Source organism: Pelophylax lessonae (genome assembly GCF_965119305.1).
Source record: "Pelophylax lessonae genome assembly, chromosome: 11".
Classification (NCBI taxonomy): domain Eukaryota; kingdom Metazoa; phylum Chordata; class Amphibia; order Anura; family Ranidae; genus Pelophylax; species Pelophylax lessonae.
The window spans coordinates 24,669,165-24,690,812 of record NC_138778.1 but is presented as its reverse complement, the minus strand read 5'-3'; the positions used below and the strand labels follow the sequence as shown (position 1 = coordinate 24,690,812).

Sequence of the window (21,648 nt, the reverse complement as noted above, 5' to 3'; positions counted from 1 at the left end):
AACCTGTGTGGCCATGCAAAGCAACAATTTCACTTGAGGACTTTGTACCCTGGAAGCTGTTTCGGAAAAGGCAAGCAAAGGCCTAGGCTCCAGTATTGCCCTTAGGCTGCCTGCAGATTATCTTTTTTTCATTAGGACTGACTTTACCATGCCTTGCACTGTGTATCTGTGTGGAGGTGACCATTTCAGAAGAGGACAGGGGTTTGTTTTCTCATATCAGGGCTCCCCACCCACCTAATACCTATTCATTAGTATTCAAGAAGCTGCAGAATGAATAATGCAGAAATGCACTGCAGGTCTTCAAGTACAGCTTCCTCTCCAGCAAGTAGCACAGTTGTGACATCACCAGTTCTATTGCCAAAAATTGTGAGACTAGTGGGAGAGCAGTGCCTTGTATGATATAACTCTGCGGATACACAGCTATGAGGCTTTGTTTTGTTTTTTTCAGGGGAAACTCAAGGTAAAGATTTTAGGGTACTGCTTTAATAACTCTTCATGTTTCCTGTAAGATAACGAATCTTTACTTTCTGAGTTCTGTCCCACTTTAAAGCTGACCCCAGCAGATCCACATACTTACCCTTTGTTTCATTCCCCTGCCTATTTGTTTAGCTTACACAGCACTAACTTTCACCACTCCACTGTGACAGTGCAAGTACGAGGAAGGAAAGCAAATCACATTCTCCCCTATATCTGGATGTACCGGATGGTTTGTCTCTGTGCCGTCTCCTGTGAAGTAGAGTATGGGGCTGCTGGTGGGGCCACCACTAAAGTGAACCTGTTGCTTTGCCCTGAATCAACAAAATATAGAAGCACTTTTAGAATGGCATCTGCTGACCCTTTAAATATGCTAGTGCCAAACCTTATTATATGGAAACTTGATTAGGTTGGAGTAAAAAAAAAAAAAAAATAATATATATATATATATATATAAAATCTGAGACAAGTGTGTAGACTGCCATTGCTGATTTTTTTTTTCCTCAAAGATTAATACTCAGTTTAGGCAAAATAGGCATAGCAATACATCAATGATGAGTACCCTGCAGAGCCACATAAATACAGTTCCAACTACAAGAACATCCTGTGACTAGGGAACTTAATTGTGAAGAACGTCCTGCAATCGCTTGATTTATTCTCCCTGGAGAAGCGACGCCTGAGAGGGGACATGATAGCAATTTATAAATATCTCAATGGTGATAGCAGCATAGAAAAAAAGCTATTCAGTCGAAAGGATTGCATGAGGACTCGAGGGCATACAATGCGATTAGAGGAGAAGCGTTTTAACCTCAGGCAGGGGAGTTCTTTACTGTTAGGGCTACAAAATTGTGGAATTCTCTACCACAAGAGGTGGTTTCTGCGGGAAGTATGGTTGCTTTCAAAAGACTCTTAGACGTAAATCTCAAGGATCAGAACATTCAGGGGTATGAGACATGATTACGGTCACACACACCTACACAGGTTGAACTGGATGGACTATTGTCTTTATTTAACCTCACCTACTATGTAACTATGAAATTCAAAGTGAGCCACCCTACAAAAGATCATTCATACTTAAGGTTGCCATCTCATCCCTTTAAACCCGAACACCTATGAATTACACAGGTTCTGAGGTTAAATTAATTCAGATAAGGCACCGAGTTTAATTACCACCTTAATCAGCCACAGAACCTGTGTAATTTAATCGTGTTCGGTTTTACAGGGATGAGGTGGCAACCCTACTCCTACTCCTATTCCCAGTGGGCAGTGAGTCCAGTCTTCATTGCCTTGAAGAGCTACATCTGCCAATGTAGCGTAACACTTGAAGGTGTGTCAGGTACCCAGACCCCCCCACTTTATGCTTCACTAAATTTAATACCAAATCCAAGCTGAGCTAAACCTGACTCTCCGTTAGCGATGAGGAAGCTACCATCTTAGCCTTTGTTTGATTTGCATTTGCCATGCTGCTGGCCATGTGATCAGTTATGATATCAGCCATCAGATGGCTTGACCAGTCCAGTTGAGCCTGCAAAGCTACTGTGACAGTTTTCATTCATTGCATTAATGCATTCACACCAGCTGCTGCATTACAGCAGTGTTGTATACAGTGCCATTGCACTGCTCACATTTCCCCCCTCTAAATGAACTTTATTGAAAGGTCATACTTGACCTTTTACGAAGTTCTGTCGGCCTGTGTGCAGTGCAAAGCGATGCATTGCACCACACTGTGCTGTAATAAGTATGGCAGGCTGTACCTTTTTCAGCGCATACCACCAAAACGTAGTGGTGTGACCTGCCCAGGGAGGGGATGAGGCATTTTGGTATGTCATGTGGTGGGACTGTGCTGTTTGGCCACCAAATGCAGCCCTACTGCACCTGGTGTGAATGGTACCATGAATGTAACAGTTTTGGGAAACTGCTAAATTAATGGGCCCATAGCTGACATGGGAATGTTACTGAGCTTAACTTTATCGTGTTTCAGTCTGCTTTTTTAGCTTGAGAGACAGTGGTTATAAATTATCTGAGGGCTTTAACTTGAAAGTCCACGGAAATTCTTTCTCCTGCCTGCAATAAACTTACTAGAGCCTTGGGTGACTTTTTCCAGTGCTAAGATACAGATTTTAAAGATAATAAAAATTATAAAGTTGCAGAAAATTTTGACATGTTGGAAATGTATTCATGTAGACTTTACTGAGAAGTTCCCTTTCATAGCAGTCCAAAGAGTGGGCCTGGACTCCTAGGACAGAGACATGACCACTAACAATACATTTTATATATTGGCTTCACTTTATTTTACCGGTACAACAGGGAATAATGAAATAAAGACTTTGGATGCTATGTGCAACAAACACTTGGAAAACTAAAGCCCCGTACACACGTACCGATCGTCGGCCGAACGATCGGCCGTCTTTTGTCCCCGGGCTGTCGTGTCCGCTGAAAAGTGCAAAAGACTGCACACGAATTTTGTCCGCCAACAACAGCCAACTGCAGAAGTGATGTCATGTGATGGTTAACTTTCCCTGTGTTTTTTCTTTTCTGAGCATGCCCAGTCTTGCAAATCTGCTGTCTGTTGGCCGAATTCTGTACTGACTGGCGAACAATCGGCCGTTCTGGTGTCGGCATACAAAAATTTTAATGCTTGCACGACAGATTCTGTTCAGCCGAAAGTGCGCTGTCGGCTGTCGGAAGCATCATACTAACAAGCCGAAAATCGGCCGATCGGTCGTCGGCCGAATCTTTTCGGCCGACAATCTGCACGTGTGTACGGGCCTTTACATTCAGTGATAGTAACAAGTCACACACTGGTCTACAACCCAAACTCCCATTAGAACCACAAGGTCAACGTTTGGAACACTTGCCTGCCAAAGACTCCTTCAGCGATGTGATTTTCTCCATTTCCATGCGCTGTTGAATTAATGGATGCTGACACCAATGGCATGCCGAGACTGCATACTGAGCTGTGCATGCCTAAAAATCGCTAGCAGGTAAGGCAGAAGCTATTTTTGGCCAGAGACATACAGGGGTCATTTATTAAATCTAGAGACTGCAAAATCTGGTGCAGATCTGCATGGAAACCAATCAGCATCCAGGTTTTATTGTCAAAGCTTAATTGAACAAGCTGAAGTTAGAAGCAGGTTGGTTACCAGGCACAGCTGCACTAGATTCTGAGTGCTCCAGTTTTAGTAAATTTCCCCCACAAAGTCTGTTTGGCTATCATTGCTAGCAATTTTGTTAAAAATGGAGTTCCACAATAGCTAAAGCCATTTTTGTTTTTAGTGGAGTAGGGAATGTTTAAACCCCAAATCAAGTTTTTTTTTTTTTTTTTTTCCTTGAATTTTTTTTCTTGTGCAAGTTTTAGAGAAAATCGAGGAATATAATAAAAAATATGATACTTTCCTTATTTAACTGGATTAAAATTATATTTTTATATATATATATATATATATATATATATATATGCGCAGGGCTCAAAATTTCAAAGCCTGAGCTACTAACCAGGCCTCAAGGGTTACTCACCACCAGTTGCCCAACCGCTATTCTGCCCTGAACCAAGCCCTTATAAATTATCTCCTAAAATGACACTGTTAAATGTTTTTGCATTAATGCAGAAGTTACAAAAATAAATGTTAATAACAACTTTATCAGTGTTCATCAATGCAACCTCACCTTTGCCCATAGATGCAGCCTAACGTGTGCCCGTCAGTGCAGTCTCACCTGTCCCCATCAATGCAGCCTGACCAGTGCAGGGTAAAGGCCCGTACACACGTACCGATCGTCGGCATACAAACGTCGGTGGACGAAGGATCTGCCGATTGTACGCGTGTTAGTATGGTGCCTCCGACAGATGTCTGCGCACAATCCGCGGACAAAAGTCTTTCGTGCAAACATGAAAATATTTGTATGCCGACACCAGAACGGACGATTGTTCGCCTGTCAGTACACAATTCGGCCGACAGACCGCAGATTTGCAAGACTGGGCATGCTCAGAAAATAGAAAACACAGGGAAAGTTAACCATTACATGACATCACTTCTGCAGTCGGCGGACAAAATTCTTGTGCTGTCCTTGTGCTGTCTTTGCACTTTTCAGCAGACACCGACATCCCGGGGAGAAAAGAGGAACATTTGTAAGCCGACCATCGGTACGTGTGTACGGGGCTTTAGAGTGAGGACAGGAAGAGGAAAGCCAACCAGATAATCACAGCTTTCATTTAAATTTCCAGGTGCTTGCCATCACACACAGTGGATCCAGGCTCTTGGATCGGCTCCTATGATAGATGTCACACGTCCTGGCATTGGACCGATATTCTATCTATCAAAGGAGCCGGGCCAGGAGGCGGTGCTGTGTGTGATGGCGAGCGCCCAGCAATTCAAATGAAAGCTGTTACAGTGAGGCAATCTCCGCTCTGTGATTATCTGGCCGGCTTTCCTCTTCCTCTCCTCTCTTTTCCCCTGGGCGATCGCTGGGAGAATGGCTCTCGCAGAAGCCCCACACTTGCCCTCAATCATTTTCCACTCGCAAAATGTGAGCCGGAAAGTGGAAAATTTGAGAGCTGGTATGTATATACACTGCTCAAAAAAATTTAAAGGAATGTTTTGAAAACATTTCTGATCTCAACAGGGAAAAATATGCTGGATATCTATAATGATATGGACTGGGTAATGTGTTAGGATCTATACTGTTATGGACTGGGTAATGTGTAAAAAAATGAAAGGATGCTACATTGCTTGATGGAAATGAAAAAAGGGCTGAATTCAGACCCCTCTAAAATCAAAGTGAAAAACTGATGCAGACAGCTCGTCCATTTTAGTGAAATTTTCATTGCAGCAACTCAAAGGTACTCAGAAATTTGTATGGCCCCCAAGTGCTTGTATGCATGCCTGACAACTTTAGCGCTTGCTCCTAATGAGACGATGGATGGTGTACTGGGGTATTTCCTCCCAGATCTGGACCAGAGCATCACTGAGCTCCTGAACAGACTGAGGTGCAACCTGGTGCCATCGGATGGATGGAAACATAATGTCCCAGAGGTGTTCTATTGGATTTAGGTCAGGTTAGCGTGGGGGCCATTCAATGGTATCAATTCCTTCATCCTCCAGGAACTGGCTACATACTCTCCACATGAGGCCGTGCATCAAGAGGAACCCAGGACCCACTGCACCAGCATAGGGTTTGACAATGGGTCCAAGGAATTCATCCTAAAACCTAATGGCAGTCAAGGCCCCACTATCTAGCCTGTAGAGGTCTGTGCATCCTTCCATGGATATGCCTCCCCAGACAATCACTGACCCACCACCAAACCGGTCATACTGAACGATGTTACAGGCGAAATAATGTTCTCCACGGCTTCTCCAGACCCTTTCACATCTGTCACATGTGCTCAGGGTGAACCTGCTCCCATCTGTGAAAAGCACAGGGCACCAGTGGTGGATCTGCCAATTCTGGTGTTTAGTGGCAAATGCCAATTGAGCTCCACGGTGTCGGGCAGTGAGCACAGTGTTGACTAGAGGATGTTGGGCCCTCAGGCCACCCTCATGACGTCTGTTTCTGATTGTTTGGTCAGAGACATTCACGCCAGTGGCCTGCTGGAGGTCATTTTGTAGGACTCTGACAGTGCTCATCCTGTTCCTCCTTGCAAAAAGGAGCGGATACCAGTCTTGCTGATGTGTTAAGGACCTTCTACAGCCCTGTCTAGCTCTCCTAGAGTAACTGCCGGTCTCCCTGAATCTCCTCCATGCTCCTGAGACTGCTGGGTGAGACAGCAAACCTTCTGGCAATGGCACGTATTGATGTGCCATCCTGGAGGAGTTGGACTGCTTGTGCAACCTCTGTAGCAGGGATCCTCAAAGTATGGCCCTCCAGCTGTTGCGGAACTACATATCTCATGAGGCATTGTAAAACTGACAGTCACGGACATGACTAGGCATGATGGAAATTGTAGTTCCTGAACAACTCGAGGGCCATAGTTTGGGGGCTGTTTTGCTTATATCAAAGCCCTCTCCTGTAGACCAGTAAGAGTTCCAGTGTGACTAAACTCACCACACCTCATACTTTTTGACATTGACACATTTTCACCAAAAAAAATACTGTGAACTCAAAGCAGAAAAAAAATAAAACCTAATGTGTCTCCATCTGGGTGGAAGTTTCTTGGTCTTTGTGGTGGATTTCTATCGTGGAGATTGCATTAAGAGCAGTTTCTCCCACAATTTGCAGACTACAGAGTCAGGACCAATGGCAGGGAGATCTTGCTGACGGAGTTCCCAGAAAAAAAAAAAAAACAGTCTCCAGCTGTAACTGAGCTTTTACTTGTGTGGGGGTTAACTTCTTAAAATTTCACCTAAAACTTTTTTTATCACAATATAAGCAAATAATACATTCAGTGACTATGTGATGCACAAGCTTCATAAAGTAAACAAAAAAAAAAAAAACTTCCTTTACCTTCCCTGACTGAGCTAAATCCTCCTTTATTTGTGTCTCACAAAATGTAAGTGCCGAAACCCTTTTTATTGGAGGCTTCAAGTTTTGCTTCTAAGAAAAGAGGACCTTCTGGGAGAGAAGAATTAGTAGATGCATAGAGAAAGACAGGCATGTCTTTAGGCCGGTTTACAAATCAATAGAACCAATAGGAACCTTACAACAAAGCTATTTTGCCTATATATAAATGTCTATAGAAGTGAGCTGTAATGGAACCGTGACCACACAACGTGCCTGTTGGCTTCCTTCAGTATACGGCTTCCTTCAGTCTGAACGTAGATAGATATTCCAGCCGCCCTGCACAAAAAAATAGTCGACAACTTAGCTTGTATGTATCTGAAAACAACTAACTCTTTATTGAACAAGAAACAGACTTTTATGCACTAGAGAAGTATGTCAGTCACTACATACAATGACCCGAATATTTACCCAAAACATCACACAATGGTTAGATAAGGAGGTATAGCTGACTCATGGCTAATCCCCATCTAAACAGTGTTCTTATTCACATGCTAATTAACTCAGCGCACTTAAACCAGCCAGGATGACCAGACTGCCGGCAACAAAGCTAAAACAAAATACAAAATTACACATTATCCTAAGTATAAATACAGAACACCTTATTATACAGACAATGGCAAGAGACCCCAGTATCAGTCTGTCTCCTACATTGAAGTACATGGAATACACAGCAAAGCAATGCTTTGATAATTTAGGAGTCACAATCTTCATGGTAACAGTCTACAACAGTCTATAGGCCTCACAGTGTAAAGAGGGAATAAATCTTCATAGTTCTTGAGATATATTGTTGATAAATATTACTGTCCCATTTGAAGTAATCCAAACCATATTCTCAGTGTCCATATAGTAGCTGTCCATCATTTCATTGGACACCCTGTGTCCCTTACACATAAGACAGGCCTGGGGGGCTGAGAGAGGAATTTCTCAACCTCTCGAGGGTAAGCTGGGTTCCACGGGCCCCCAACACCAAAGTGACTCCCATCACATGAGCCAAGTGTGTTTGGTATGAGCAAATCTCCGAGTTCTCAATCACATTTTTAGGCATTTGTTTTCCGGGGACAAAATACATTCTACTGCATTTAAAGGGATGTCTTTCAACCTGTGTGCACTACTATCAACTACCCAGCTGCAGCAGAAAAATAATACAAAGACGGTTCCAGTAATAGATTGGTCACATGATCTCAGCCAGGGATCCTCAAACTACAGCCCTCCAGCTGTTGCTGAACAACACATCCCATGAGGCACTGTAAAACTCTGACATTCACAGATTTGACTAGGCATGATGGGAATTGTAGTTCCTGAACAACTGGAGGGCCATAGTTTGAAAACCCCTGATCTTAGCTGTCCATTTACAGCTGCCATCTTGGAAATTGTGCAAAGCATTACAGAATACCGTGGGTAGAGCAAAGGAGTGTGGCAGCCCTAAAGTATAACTAAAGCCAATACATTTTTTTTTTATTAAAGTTTTGGATAGAGTAAAGAGGGATTAGAACCCCTGTCAGTTTATGTTACTGTCTGTGCCCCCGTTTGGGAGATTCACCCTCTCTATTTGTCCTGTTTACCATTATCATTGAAAGCAAAAGAAAATTCCATATTTTGGGTTGTCCCCAGAAAAGGGAAAATCTTTCAACAGGGACAATAATTTTAGTGACCTAGGGGCCCCCATGGAATTCCCTTAATTTGCAGGGCTTTCCTCTCACTTCCTGTTTGGCTATGGGACAGGAAGTGAAGGGAAATCTCCACAATGGGACACAGATGGCAAAAACATCTGATGGGGGTTATGACCCTCCTCTGCTCTATCCAAAATAAAAAGTTTTGCTCATAGTTCTTTTTTAAGACCCCGTTCACATCTAGTGATTCACTAAGGTTTTGCCTGTGATTCCAAATTGCACTGCAATGCTGCAAAAAGGGGAAGGGAAGCAAAAGGAGGAGTTTTAGGACTATACTGGTACCATAAAGAGGACTGGCCATGTACAAGTTATGATAAAATATCAAAAACATAACTTGCATATGGGCAGTTCTCTTTTTGGTACCAGTATAGTCCTAAAACTCCTCCTTTTGCTTCCCTTCCTTTTTTTGCATATAGTTACTTAGTTAGGTTGAAAAAAGACACAAGTCCATCTGGCTCAACCAATAAAAAAAAAAAATAGTAAAGAAAACCCAACCATACAATCTCATATACACAATCCTATACCCACAGTTGATCAAGAGGAAGGCGAAAAAAAGCCAGCAAAGCATGATCCAATTTGCTACAGCAGTGGAAAAAATTATTTCCTGATCCCCCCGAGAGGCAATCGGATATTCCTTGGATCAACTTTACCTATAAATATTATTACCCATTTATATTATGTACACCTAGGAAAGAATGCAGGCCTTTATTAAAGCAATCTGGTGAGCAAACAGAACCACCTCTGGAGGGAGTCCATTCCACATTTTCACAGCTCTTACAGTGAACAAACCTTTCTGCATTTGGAGACAAAATCTATTTTCCTCTAGACGTAAAGAGTGCCCCCTTGTCCTCTGTGTTGACCTTAAAGTGAATAACTCAACACCAAATTCACTATATGGACCCCTTATGCATTTTTACATGGTGATCATATCCCCCCTTAATCTCCTCTTCTCAAGAGAGAATAAATTCAGTTCCTCTAATATTTTCTCATAGCTGAGCTTCTCCATGCCTCTTATCAGTTTGGTTTCCCTTCTCTGCACTTTCTCCAGTTCCCCGATTATATAATGTATGGATGAGGTGCCTCCCCCTCTTTTTTTCTATTGCACTGCAATGCTGGCAAAACACAACATGCATGTTTGTATGCCATTCATTTTTAATTGTGGTAAATTGCATCGCCTGAAGCTTGTCGTCCAAAATGGAGCAGGAGCTTCTTTTGGGTAACGAGCATTATGGGATGCAGGGAATCACGCAGCAATGGCTGCAAAACCATACCGCGCTTTTGTGCCCTTAAAAATGAATGGTGTACAAACATGCATGCTGCGATTTGCCTGCATTGCAATGCGATTTGTAATTGCAGGCAGAATCACAACGATTCCGCCCTTGAACCTAAACTGCTAGATGTGAACGGGGCTAACACTTGATCATCAAAACTTCCAAGATATGAGAAACCTAAAGAAGTGTCTCTTAATTTTTTTCATGCAGTATTCTGTTCCCTAGAGCAGTGTTTCTCAACTCCGGTCCTCAGGGCCCACTAACAGGCCAGGTTTGCAAGAAGACTGAAATACATCACAGGTGATATCATTTGCTGCTCAGTGATTGCAGTATTCTAGTCTGCCTCTCCCCAAGGTAATACTTAAAATCTGGCCTGTTAGTGTGCCCTGAGGACCGGAGTTGAGAAACACTGCCCTAGAGGACAATACACATGAGGTACTTTGCCCAATCTTCCTATATGTTGTGGAAGGCTAACTATATGGTAGGACAGAATGTTCTCCCTCCACAGCCATCTGACAACACAGCTAACAAGAAAATGGCTGTATTGATAGCTGCTGCTTATCTCTAGCTCCAAGCACTTTCCAGAGACAAGCGACGGCAAGAGCAATGCAAAGGGATAAGAGTCTGATAATGAACCCTCCCTTTCCAGAGACAAGCGAAGGCAAGAGCAATACAAAGGGATAAAAGTCTGATATGAACCCCCTCTGCATTCCTCTTGCCATTACTTGTCCCAGGCAAGTGCTTTGATGGCTGGGAGGGGGGCATCCTGTCCAGCCATGTGGATAGCCTGTAGGGAAGATTAGACGAAGTTCTACACATACATTGTCCCCTGGGGGACAGGAGACCAATTAGAAAATAAATGACACTTCTTTAAATTCAATATGTCTCCTATATAAAATGTATGAATGGGTGTTTTGGCAAACTTTTAGGCTGTCTGTAGACCTTTGCAGAGACGGGGCTGGGTGACACTGATGGCAATTTCACTAGTGTTGGCAAAAAACTGCAATATTGTGTAGCACCCTCCTAGGTAGGTGCTAGGTTAAAAGCATTGTTATGCTCCATCTACTTATCAGGGGAGCCTGATCTGTTAGTTTTGCCTGTTGCATGTGTCCATGTGTGATTCACTTGGTCTGAGGGAGTGTCCCCACTGTATGCAGTAGGGGAGCCTCTTGGACAGTGGAGGAAACCCAGCCAGTGACACACAGGCTTTTGTGACAGGGAGGGCACAACCGCAGTGCATCCTGGGATTGATCATAAAAGCCAAGGGCACATGTGACAGGGCGTCTTTGGTGGGAAGCAGAGTCCCAGGAGGAGGGGGACCGCTGTCTCTCCTCCTGCAGTTGGAGGAAGGTGGTCACAGGCAGTTGGCCTAGTGAGCCAGGTGTGGAGCTGAGCCTGAAGGATCCTGGAAAGCTGACAGTGGAGCTGCTGGCAGAGTCACCTGGGAAAAACAATGTCCGTGAGTACCAGGGGGCTTACCAAGAGGTCTGCCCAGGAAGGAGGACCACTCCAGTAAAGTCAGAAGGTCAGCTCACACAGTATGCAAGAGTAAAGGGGGTGCCAAGTAGAACCATGAAAAGTAGGGGTAAAGGGGGTGCCAAGCGGGACCCTGAAGAGTAATGCACTATACAGTTTGCTTATTAGATACTTCACTTCAGTGGCAAGGTGAAGCAGTGGCCTTGCCGCACTCAACATAGTTAGAAGTCCTAAAATTGTGCATAGTTCATCCAGTTGGAGTGTCCCACTTATCCATTCTCCTATCCAAGTTCTAAAATAAAAACAAATCCCCTGGACTGTTTCCTGACTGAGCCAAACACTTAAAGTACTTTGTATTACTAAGTTGTTGCTATGGGTAACCCAGGGGAATCCGCATCCAGCAGCTCCCAAGGGAGTAGTGATACAATTGCTAAGGTGTATCCAGCCACAAAAAAGGGTAGACCGTTGTCGCTGGAACAGGTGTCCCTATCAGAAGATTACCCCCAACCTTGGTGCCAGCTGTAAGGGCCCGATCACACCATCTTGTTGCGGTAACGCACTCCTTGGATCCATTTTGAATGGTACCCTAACCCATCTTGCCAACAGAAGGGTTGACACGCCGCAACACATGGTGACACAATATCGTACGTTGCAGTGTTCTGTAATACAAAAATAATACATGTGCTTTTTTTTTTTTGGTACATTAGGCAGATCGTTCAACTGAATAGGTTGCTTCATTGCAGTGAACGTTTTCGCAACACAACAGTGTGGATGGGCCCTACAATTCTTGATTTCGCTTCACTCAGTCCATTTTCTATAATCCTAAATGTGCAGCTTTTGTGATACCTGGTGATCCTACAACGGAGGTGACAACACTCTCCCTGTCTCCAAATTGTATATTGTAGTTACCCAATCACACATTATCCCAATAAGAGACTAAAAGTGACCATGACAATGCACATTACACAGATATAGCCCACTGTTGTCACCATCAGGAAACCCATTAAGGGCAAATGACCTGCAGCCATCGCTGGAGTGCATGCAGACAGAAAGAAGCTGCAGGAGACTAGCAGCACTGAGGTTCAATCAATGATATAAAGCTGAACATTAGGGATCGACTGATATTGTTTTTTCAGAGCCGATACCGATTTTAAAGGCCACCCTTCAGGCCGATAGCCGACATTAGGTGCCGATATTCTGCACATTTAAAGTTTTTATTTTTACACTGTCCCTTTAATTTATTTATTTTTTAAAAACTTTTATTGCTGTCACAAGGAATGTAAAACATCCCTGGTGACAGGTACTCTCTATGGAGGGATTTGGGGTCTGTAAGTGAAGCAAGTCCGTGCTGGCTTTCAGTGCCGTCTATCAGTGCTGCATATTGGTGCCTGCTCACCAGTGCCGCCTGTCAGTGCTGCATATTAGTGGCTGCTCATCAGTGCTGTCTATCACTGCTGCATATTAGTGCCTCCTCACCAGTGCTGCCTATCAGTGCTGCATATTAGTGCCTGCTAATCAGTGCTGCCTATTAGTGCCTGCTCATCAGTGCTGCATATTAGTGGCTGCTCATCAGTGCTGCATATTAGTGGCTGCTCATCAGTGCTGCATATTAGTGGCTGCTCATCAGTGCCGTCAATCACTGCTGCATATTAGTGCCTACTCATCAGTGCCGCCTATCAGTGCTGCATATTAGTGCCTGCTCATCAGTGCCGCCTATCAGTGCTGCATATTAGTGCCTGCTCATCAGTGCCGCCTATCAGTGCTGCATATTAGTGCCTGCTCATCAGTGCCGTCTATCACTGCTGCATATTAGTGCCTGCTCATCAGTGCCGCCTATCAGTGCTGCATATTAGTGGCAGCAGTGCCGCCTATCACTGCTGCATATTAGTGGCTGCTCATCAGTGCTGCATATTAGTACCTGCTCATCAGTGCCACCTATCAGTGCTGCATATTAGTGCCTGCTCATCATTGCCGTCTATCACTGCTGCATATTAGTGGCTGCTCATCAGTGCCGCCTATCAGTGCTGCATATTAGTGCCTGCTCATCAGTGCCGTCTATCACTGCTGCATATTAGTGCCTGCTCATCAGTGCTGCATATTAGTGGCTGCTCATCAGTGCCGCCTATCCGTGCTGCATATTAGGGCCTGCTCATCAGTGCAGCCTCATCTGTGCAAATCAGTGAAGGAGAAAAATTACCAGTCCTGACATGTTTCTTTTACAGTGTGTATAAACCCAGTCAATGAATTCATTATACTGTAAGATGCTACAACTCCTTTTCAATATTTTGAAATTTGCAGGTTTCATTAAAATAATACCTGCTCGTCCTACCATGAAGGACCTTGTGTTCAGGCACTTCCGCAGTGACAACGCTCCATCCCTGTTTACCAGTTCTATTACTTGGTTGTCACACGGGAATCTGACGGTAACTACAAGTGGCATTTTTAACACCTATTACACAGACATGGGCCACTGTTGTCACCTGGAAACCTGCCCTGAGAAATACAACCAATTCTTGAAGGGATGCAGACAGAAAGAGACGGCAGGAAAACGGGAGAAAAAAAGCTGCACACAATTATTTATTTATTTTTTTAATCGCTTCCCGGACCGCCCACCGCATCTATACTGCGGCAATGTGGCCTGACTGCGCAAAGTCACATACCTGTACGTGATTTTGTGCACGAGATCTAGGGCGCTGCTCTCGCTGTGATTGGACACAGCGGCAGCCAATCAGCAAGCGGCTGTCGAGACCCGGCGATCGCTCGGAGGAAAGGTAGAACGCCGGCCTTCCTATGTAAACAATGCAGACCGCTGTTATGTCAGGGAGTAAAACACAGATTTCTCTTTTTGTCCAGTGCATCCACCCCCCCCCCCCCCCCACACACACACACAGTTAGAAAGCACTCCCTAGGAGCACACTCGCCCCTGGTTTTAAACCCTTCCCTGCCAGTGTCATTAGTACAGTGACAGTGCATTTTTTTTTTTTAGCACTGATCACTGTATTGGTGTCACTGTTCCCCAAAAAGTGTCACTTAGTGTCAGATCTGTCCACCGCAATGTCGCATTCCTGCTAAAAATCGCTGATTATTGTCATTACTAGTGAAAACATGAAATTAAAAGAAAATTAAAAAGTCCATAAACCTATCCCATAGTATGTAGATGCTATAACTTTTGTGCAAACCAATTAGTATACGCTTATTGGGGGTTTTCTTTTGCCAAAAATATGTAGCAGAATACACATTGGCAAAAATTGATGAAGAAATTCGATTTTTTTTTTAAAATTTTATTGGATGTGTTTTAACCACTTCTGGACCGGGAGGTTTGCCCCCTTAATGACCAGGCCATATTTTGCGATTCGGCACTTATTTTAACAGACATTTCGGAGTTATTTTAACAGACATTTGCGCGGTCGTGCGACGCTGTACCTAAACGAATTTGACATCCTTTTTTTTCCCACAAACAGAGCTTTCTTTTGGTGGTATTTGATCTTCTGTGTGATTTTTTGATCATGCGCTATAAACAAAAATAGAGCGTAAATTTTGCAAAAGTAACAATATTTTTCACATTTTTTTATATGAAATTCCAGAAAAAAATGTAAAAATCAAAATTTTTTAACATTTTAGGCCAATTTGTTTTATGCTACATATTTTTGGTAAAAAAAAAATCGCAATAAGCGTATTTTGATTGGTTTGTGCAAAAGTTATTGCGTCTACTAACTACGGGAAAGATTTATGTAATTTTTATTGTTTTGTTTTTATTTTACTAGTAATGGCGGCGATTTGCGATTTTTTGCGGGACTGCGACATTGGGGCGGACAGATCGGACCCCCTGACGGACATTTTTGACACTTTTGGGGGTACCAGTGACATTACTACAGGAATCAGTGCTACAAATATGCAGCCTAGGGGCGTGTTTCTAACTGTGGGGGGGGGCGTGGCTTGTGGAATGCCCATAGAGACCTGTGTTCCTATATAGAAGGATCACAGGGGCTCTATGATTGATCATTCCAGGGAGCAGAACAGTCAGCTGTGTTTACAACAGCTGACCTTTCTTCTCTTTTAGCAGGGAATGCTTGCGGGTGTCAGGCGGCAATCAGAGCCGCCTGCCGCTGCATCGGCTTCCCTGCTGACGAGCTGGGGCAGGAGGGTGCCGCCAGCGGCGCACGCTCGCCCTCTAGTTCCTGCCAAGCGATCAACGTAGCCCTACATTGGTTTGTCTGGGAGAGCCACGCTGCCGCAGTAAATATACGGTAAGTGGTCGGCAACCGGTTAAAACAGAAAGTAAAAAAATGGGGTTTTTTTTCACAAATTGGGGTCCTTTTTTGTTTATAGTGCAAAAAATTAAAAGCACACAGGTGATCAAATACCACCAAAAGAAAGCTCTATTTGTAGGGAAAAAGGACATCAATTTTATTTGGGTACAGCGTCTTACGACCGCGCAATTGTCAGTTAAATGGGTGTAAACCCTCACATATAACCAGTGAAGTGAACAGCCTCAGATGATACACAAAGATGAAACAAATCTCGCTACACATGTTTTTCATGTACATCTGCTGCCTTCGGCTTTATATATTCTTTAGAATGTGCACATCATTTTAGAGATTTTCTATTCCTGTTCAGCACTGGGAGTGGATTCTTGACATACAGCCAAGGCAGCTGATTGAAAGAAAGGCATACAGGCCTACTCCACATAGGCAGAGACTTGCAGAGCTGTGCTGTGAAATGACAAGCTCTCTGCTAATCTATTTATAGCAACCTCCCACAACACAAAGTTCAGGCTGGTTTTACCAGAGAACCTGTCAAAAGTTATCATACTGATAACAGAGCAAAAAAAACAGCAGAAAGACATGGGATTCAGGGCTTTGGAGAGAGATAAGAAAACACTACAGCTATACAGTATCTCACAAAAGTTAGTAAACCGTTCACATTTTTGTAAATGATTTATTCTATCTTTTCATGTGACAACACTGAAGAAATGACACTTTGCTACAATGTAAAGTAGTCAAAATAACAACACACAGCCATTAATGACTAAACTGCTGGCAACAAAGGTAAGTACACCCCTAAGCCTGGCCATACACTATACAATTTTCTTATTCAATTTCCTTTAGATTTACCTTAAACTATGTAGTGCAAGGGCCTGCCTGACTGCATACAAATTAAAAGTGTTTAGGTTTGACCCTATATTACATGGTTTTGGTAAATCTAAAGGAAAGTTGAACAAGAAAATTGTATAGTGTATGGCCAGCCTAAGTGAAAATGTCCAAATTGAGCCCAAAGTGTCAATATTTTGTGTGGCCACCATTATTTTCCAGCACTGCTTTAACCCTCTTGGGCATGGAGTTCACCAGAGCTTCACAGGTTGCCACTGGCGTCCTCTTTCACTCCTCCATGATGACATCACAGAGCTGGTGGATGTTAGAGACCTTGCGCTCCTCCACCCTCCATTTGAGGATGCCCCACAGATGCCCCACAGATGCTCAATAGGGTTTAGGCCTGTAGTTTTGCTTGGCCAGTCCATCACCTTTACCTTCAGCTTCTTTAGCAAGGCAGTGGTTGTCTTGGAGGTGTGTTTGGGATCGTTATCATGTTGGAATACTGCCCTGCGGCCCAGTCTCCGAAGGGAGGGGATTATGCTCTGCTTAAGTATGTCACAGTACATGTTGGCATTCATGGTTCCCTCAATGAACTGTAGCTTCACAGTGCTGGCAGCACTCATGCAGCCCCAGACCATGACACTCCCACCACCATGCTTCACTGTAGGCAAGACAAGTACACGTCTGTGTACTCCTTACCTGGTTTCCGCCACACACACTTGACACCATCTGAACCAAAAAAGTTTGTCTTGGTCCCATCAGACCACAGGACATGATTCCAGTAATCCATGTCCTTAGTCTGCTTGTCTTCAGCAAAGTGTTTGCAGGCTTTCTTGTGCATCATCTTTAGAAGAGGCTTCCTTCTGGGACGACAGCCATGCAGACCAATTTGATGCAGTGTGCGGCGTATGGTCTGAGCACTGACAGGCTGACCCCCCACCCCTTCAACCTCTGCAGGAATGCTGGAAGCACCCATATGTCTATTTCCCAAAGACAACCTCTGGATATGACGCTGAGCACGTGCACTCAACTTCTTTGGTTGACCATGGTGAGGCTTGTTCTGAGTGGAACCTGTCCTGAAAATCGTTGTATGGTCTTGGCCACCGTGCTGCAGCTCAGTTTCAGGGTCTTGGCAATCTTCTTATAGCCTAGGCCAGTGATGGTGAACCTTGGCACCCCAGATGTTTTGGAACTACATTTCCCATGATGCCCAACCACACTGCAGAGTGCATGAGCCTCATGGGAAATGTAGTTCTAAAAAATCTGGGGTGCCAAGGGTTCGCCATCACTGGCCTAGGCCATCTTTATGTAGAGCAACAATTCTTTTTTTTCAGATCCTCAGAGAGTTCTTTGCCATGAGGTGCCATTTTGAACTTCCAGTGACCAGTATGAGAGAGTGAGAGCGATAACACCAAATTTAACACACCTGCTCCCCATTCACACCTTAGACCTTGCAACACTAACGAGTCACATGACGCCGGGGAGGGACAATGGCTAAATGGGCCCAATTTGGAGAATTTTCACTTAGGGGTGTACTCACTTTTGTTGCCAGCGGTTTAGACATTAATGGCTGTGTGTTGAGTTATTTTGATGGGACAGCAAATTTACTCTGTTATACAAGCTGTACACTCACTACTTTACATTGTAGCAAAGTGTCATTTCTTCAGTGTTGTCACATGAAAAGATATAATAAAATATTTCCAAAAAATGTGATGGGTGTACTCACTTTTGTGAGATACTGTGTGTGCTTAGGTCAAATTTCACGAATCAGGTTTACATCGACTTTAAAGCAATATTATTTATTATTAATATCGCAAAAAATTAAAAACGCAGAGGTGATCAAATACCACCAAAAGAAAGCTCTGTTTGTGGGAAAAAAAGGACGTAAATTTTGTTTTGGTACAACATTGCATGTCCGCAATTTTCAGTTAAATTCGCGCAGTACCAGGTTGAAAAAAGTGGCCAGTACATAAAGCGGGAAAATCCTCCGGTCTTAAAGTGGTTAAGGGGATAAATCTCCCGGTCCAGAAGTGGTTAAAAAAAGTGCATCATAAATAATACATATGTGCCAATCCATAGTGTCCATAAAAAAAGTGATTTATATAGTTCAGAAAAGGTAAAAATGGAAAGACCGGCCGCCAGAACTCCTGCCTTGTGAATGTTGAGAAGTATAAAATAAAGCACCCTGTGCTGTCAGAGGAATGAATGAATTGCCAACTCACCAGATGCAGGAATGACGGAATTGTCAACTCACCAGATGCAGTTGATATTACTTGCTATACAGCAATAAGATCAAATCACGTTTGTGTGATCACCTTGACCAGGAAAGGGAATCTCAGAACGATCCTGCTACATCTTGGATTATTTACTCGGAACCCATGTCAATTATGCAGAAACAAAAAGGAGATTGGACTCCACTTTGAGTCATTATGATAATGCACTATGTGGAGCCCGATCTTCTTTTCATTTCTGCATAATTTACACAAATAAATTTCAGCGCTAACAAATTGATAAACATGATCATAAAGTGCAAAACTCATGTGAAAAATGTATGAATGTCCAAAAGAAATTATTGATAAAACATGATCATGAAGTGCATAATGTAATTTCCGTGAAATGTCCATTAAAAATTGGGCAAAAAATTATAAAAAGTACTGAAAAAAACAAACAGACAAATCCCAGCATGCGTGAAAAGGATGATCTTACCCGATCCTTAATAAGTGTGATCTCCAACACTAATCAGGCCGCTTACCAGAACCAGGTGGCCTCCAAATTAATGGAAAAGCCTAAAAAGCTTGATCAGGTTAGTGTCCAAGACATATTAAGGCGTCAGGGGCAGACTGCCAACTTCCAGCCCAGGGGGTGAGTACAAACCAGAGATCAATGGTGCAACGACTTAGCCCCCCTCCCACTCTCCCTCTTCCTCTCCTCCTCCTGACCCCCACATTCCAGGCTGAAGCCCTGCTCCAAGTACTCTCTACTCATTGGCTGAATCCGGGTTCCTAACCTGGCCAGCATGGGGCGGTTGGGGGGAGCTGGGACAGCTGGGTTGGGGCTGGCCAGGGGAGGAGAGTCTCCAGTGGGGCATGGAACCGACCTCTACTCCTCAGACACAGTATATACTATCCGTTCTGGGGGGAGGGCTGCGCTCTGTCCTTGTCTTCATCTCACCTTCAGAGTCGGTTCACACTGGCGACACGACTTCGGGGGCGACTAGTGAAGTCGCCGTGCACCGCGACTTCGGCGCGACTTGCACGGACTTCACATAATGGAAGTCAATGCAAGTCGCTCCGACTTCTGTCAAAAGCAGTGCAGGAACTATTTTCTATGTCGGAGCGACTTGAGTCGCTCCTATTAGAACGGTTCCCATAGCACTGAATGGACTGCGACTTATCAGGCAACCAAGCCGCCTGACAAGTCGCGGTAGTATGAACCGGGACTTAGTAGGTCAGCGGTGGGGACTTTTTACTTCTCTTCATCAGGAATCCTTTAGGGATGTCTGTGGCAGAAGCGGTGCAGCCTTTTTTACAGAACATCAGAGCGGCCCAGGGGGCAATTGCCCCCCTGCCCCCTGGCCCAGTCCTCCCCTGGAAAGCGTCGCTATTATTCATTCAAACAGATGTCTCAGGATGGGTTCAGGATGTAGAAGGCGCAGGGACAAGCTTGATTTTTACAAGCAAAAGTTGAAATTTGCATATAACTTCAGCTGCCTTTATGTGTGGACCTACTAACTGTCCTGACATGCAGTTATCTTCTTTTTTATTTTTTAAACATACACAGCATAGTATTTATTGTATGTAGACTATACCTATACTTACCTTTTTATTTTTTCCCATAGTAACGACTTTACAGCTGAAGGAGGAGATGCTAGACGGAGAGGATTATTCTTTTCTCCAAGGAGCCTCTGACCAGGAGAGCAACGGGTCCGGCAGCTACTACATCAAACAAGAACCCTGATGCAAGTTGAACGATTCTTAAATAATAACCCTATAAGAATGTTTTCTTACAAAAACAAAACAGACAAAAAAACATAAAAACAAACTGAATCTTAAAAAAAAAACACAAAAAAATGGACTCGCGTGCAGGGACATTCTGTTCAGTGACAAAGAAAATATTTTGGTGAAGAAAAAAAAGTTTTACAGTTTATTAAATAACGTTGACGATTTTGTGTTGTATTTGAAGTTTTTGAAAAGAAATGTAATATTTTCAGATTTTACAAATATTGTGCATTGTAGGCAAGGAAATAGATTTTTTTTTTTCTTTTGGTACCTTTTTTGCAGGGCTAGATTATTTGTTTAGGAAGGGTGATATTTTGCAAAAAAAGAAAAAAACAAAAACCAAAAAAAAAAAATATGTTCACAATCTTGGTACACACTGGGTAGCTTTTTTTGGTGACCAGGAAACGTATTTTAGTTACTAAACTTTGTTTAAAGAAAAATTTTAAATGATTAATGCATTTATTAACTGTGTAAATGAGAAAATATGCCCTTCTGTAATTATTTTTTAAAATTATTGTCAAGCTTTTTTTTTTTTTTTTTTTTTTTTTTTTACTGTTTTTGTTTTTTTTTTTTTGCATTGAATTTTTGCTTAAGCTCTGTACACACTGAACTTTACGTGGATGCTCTTAAATTCTTTGCCCTCTGGGTGTGTATGATTTTAGTGTGGTCATCTCATATAATTCCCTTGGACCACTTCAATATGTGGGGTCCTCCTTTCAACTCTGCGTCCTGCTTCAACAGCAAGGTAACCCAGATATGGTATACAGCAATTTTAAAGTGCACGGTATGTCAAGCCAAAAACTTTTTTCTCTTACGTCCTCTGACAGTCGCCGCCCACTCATACAGTCTTCGCCAATGGGGTATTGACTTCCTCTCCACAGGAGTAGCTAGGCATAAGACTTATTAAAACAAAAGCATTTTACATAGACACACCCATGGGGGCTGTCCCACTGGTCCAATACCCCCCTGCAATCAGCCATCCCAACTCAGTTTGTCTTCTGCCTAGTTAAGGAGTAGATAGGCTTCCCTGTGCTGGGGCTACAGTCTCAGCCTTCTTCTATTTTATGTTGGGGTTGTTTACCCCCTTGGTTATTTGCTTTCCTGGGTTGTTGCTCCTGTTGAGCTTTTTTGGTTGTCCAGAGGGTTCCCTTGCTGTTCATGTAAGGTTCCT

At 43.4% G+C, this 21,648-nt stretch overlaps 1 protein-coding gene across 2 annotated transcripts in view; it reads left to right on the top strand.

Annotated features, from left to right (window-relative positions):
• MBTD1 (mbt domain containing 1) overlaps positions 1-20,496 on the top strand; it is a 75,418-nt gene extending 54,922 nt beyond the window's left edge. For both annotated transcript variants that reach the window (XM_082272476.1, XM_082272475.1), the window contains exon 15: positions 20,318-20,496. In XM_082272476.1, coding sequence (XP_082128602.1) covers positions 20,318-20,436 — 119 coding nt within the window. In that variant the 3' untranslated portion in view covers positions 20,437-20,496. The remainder of the gene's footprint in view (positions 1-20,317) is intronic.
• The last annotated feature ends 1,152 nt before the right edge of the window (positions 20,497-21,648 follow it).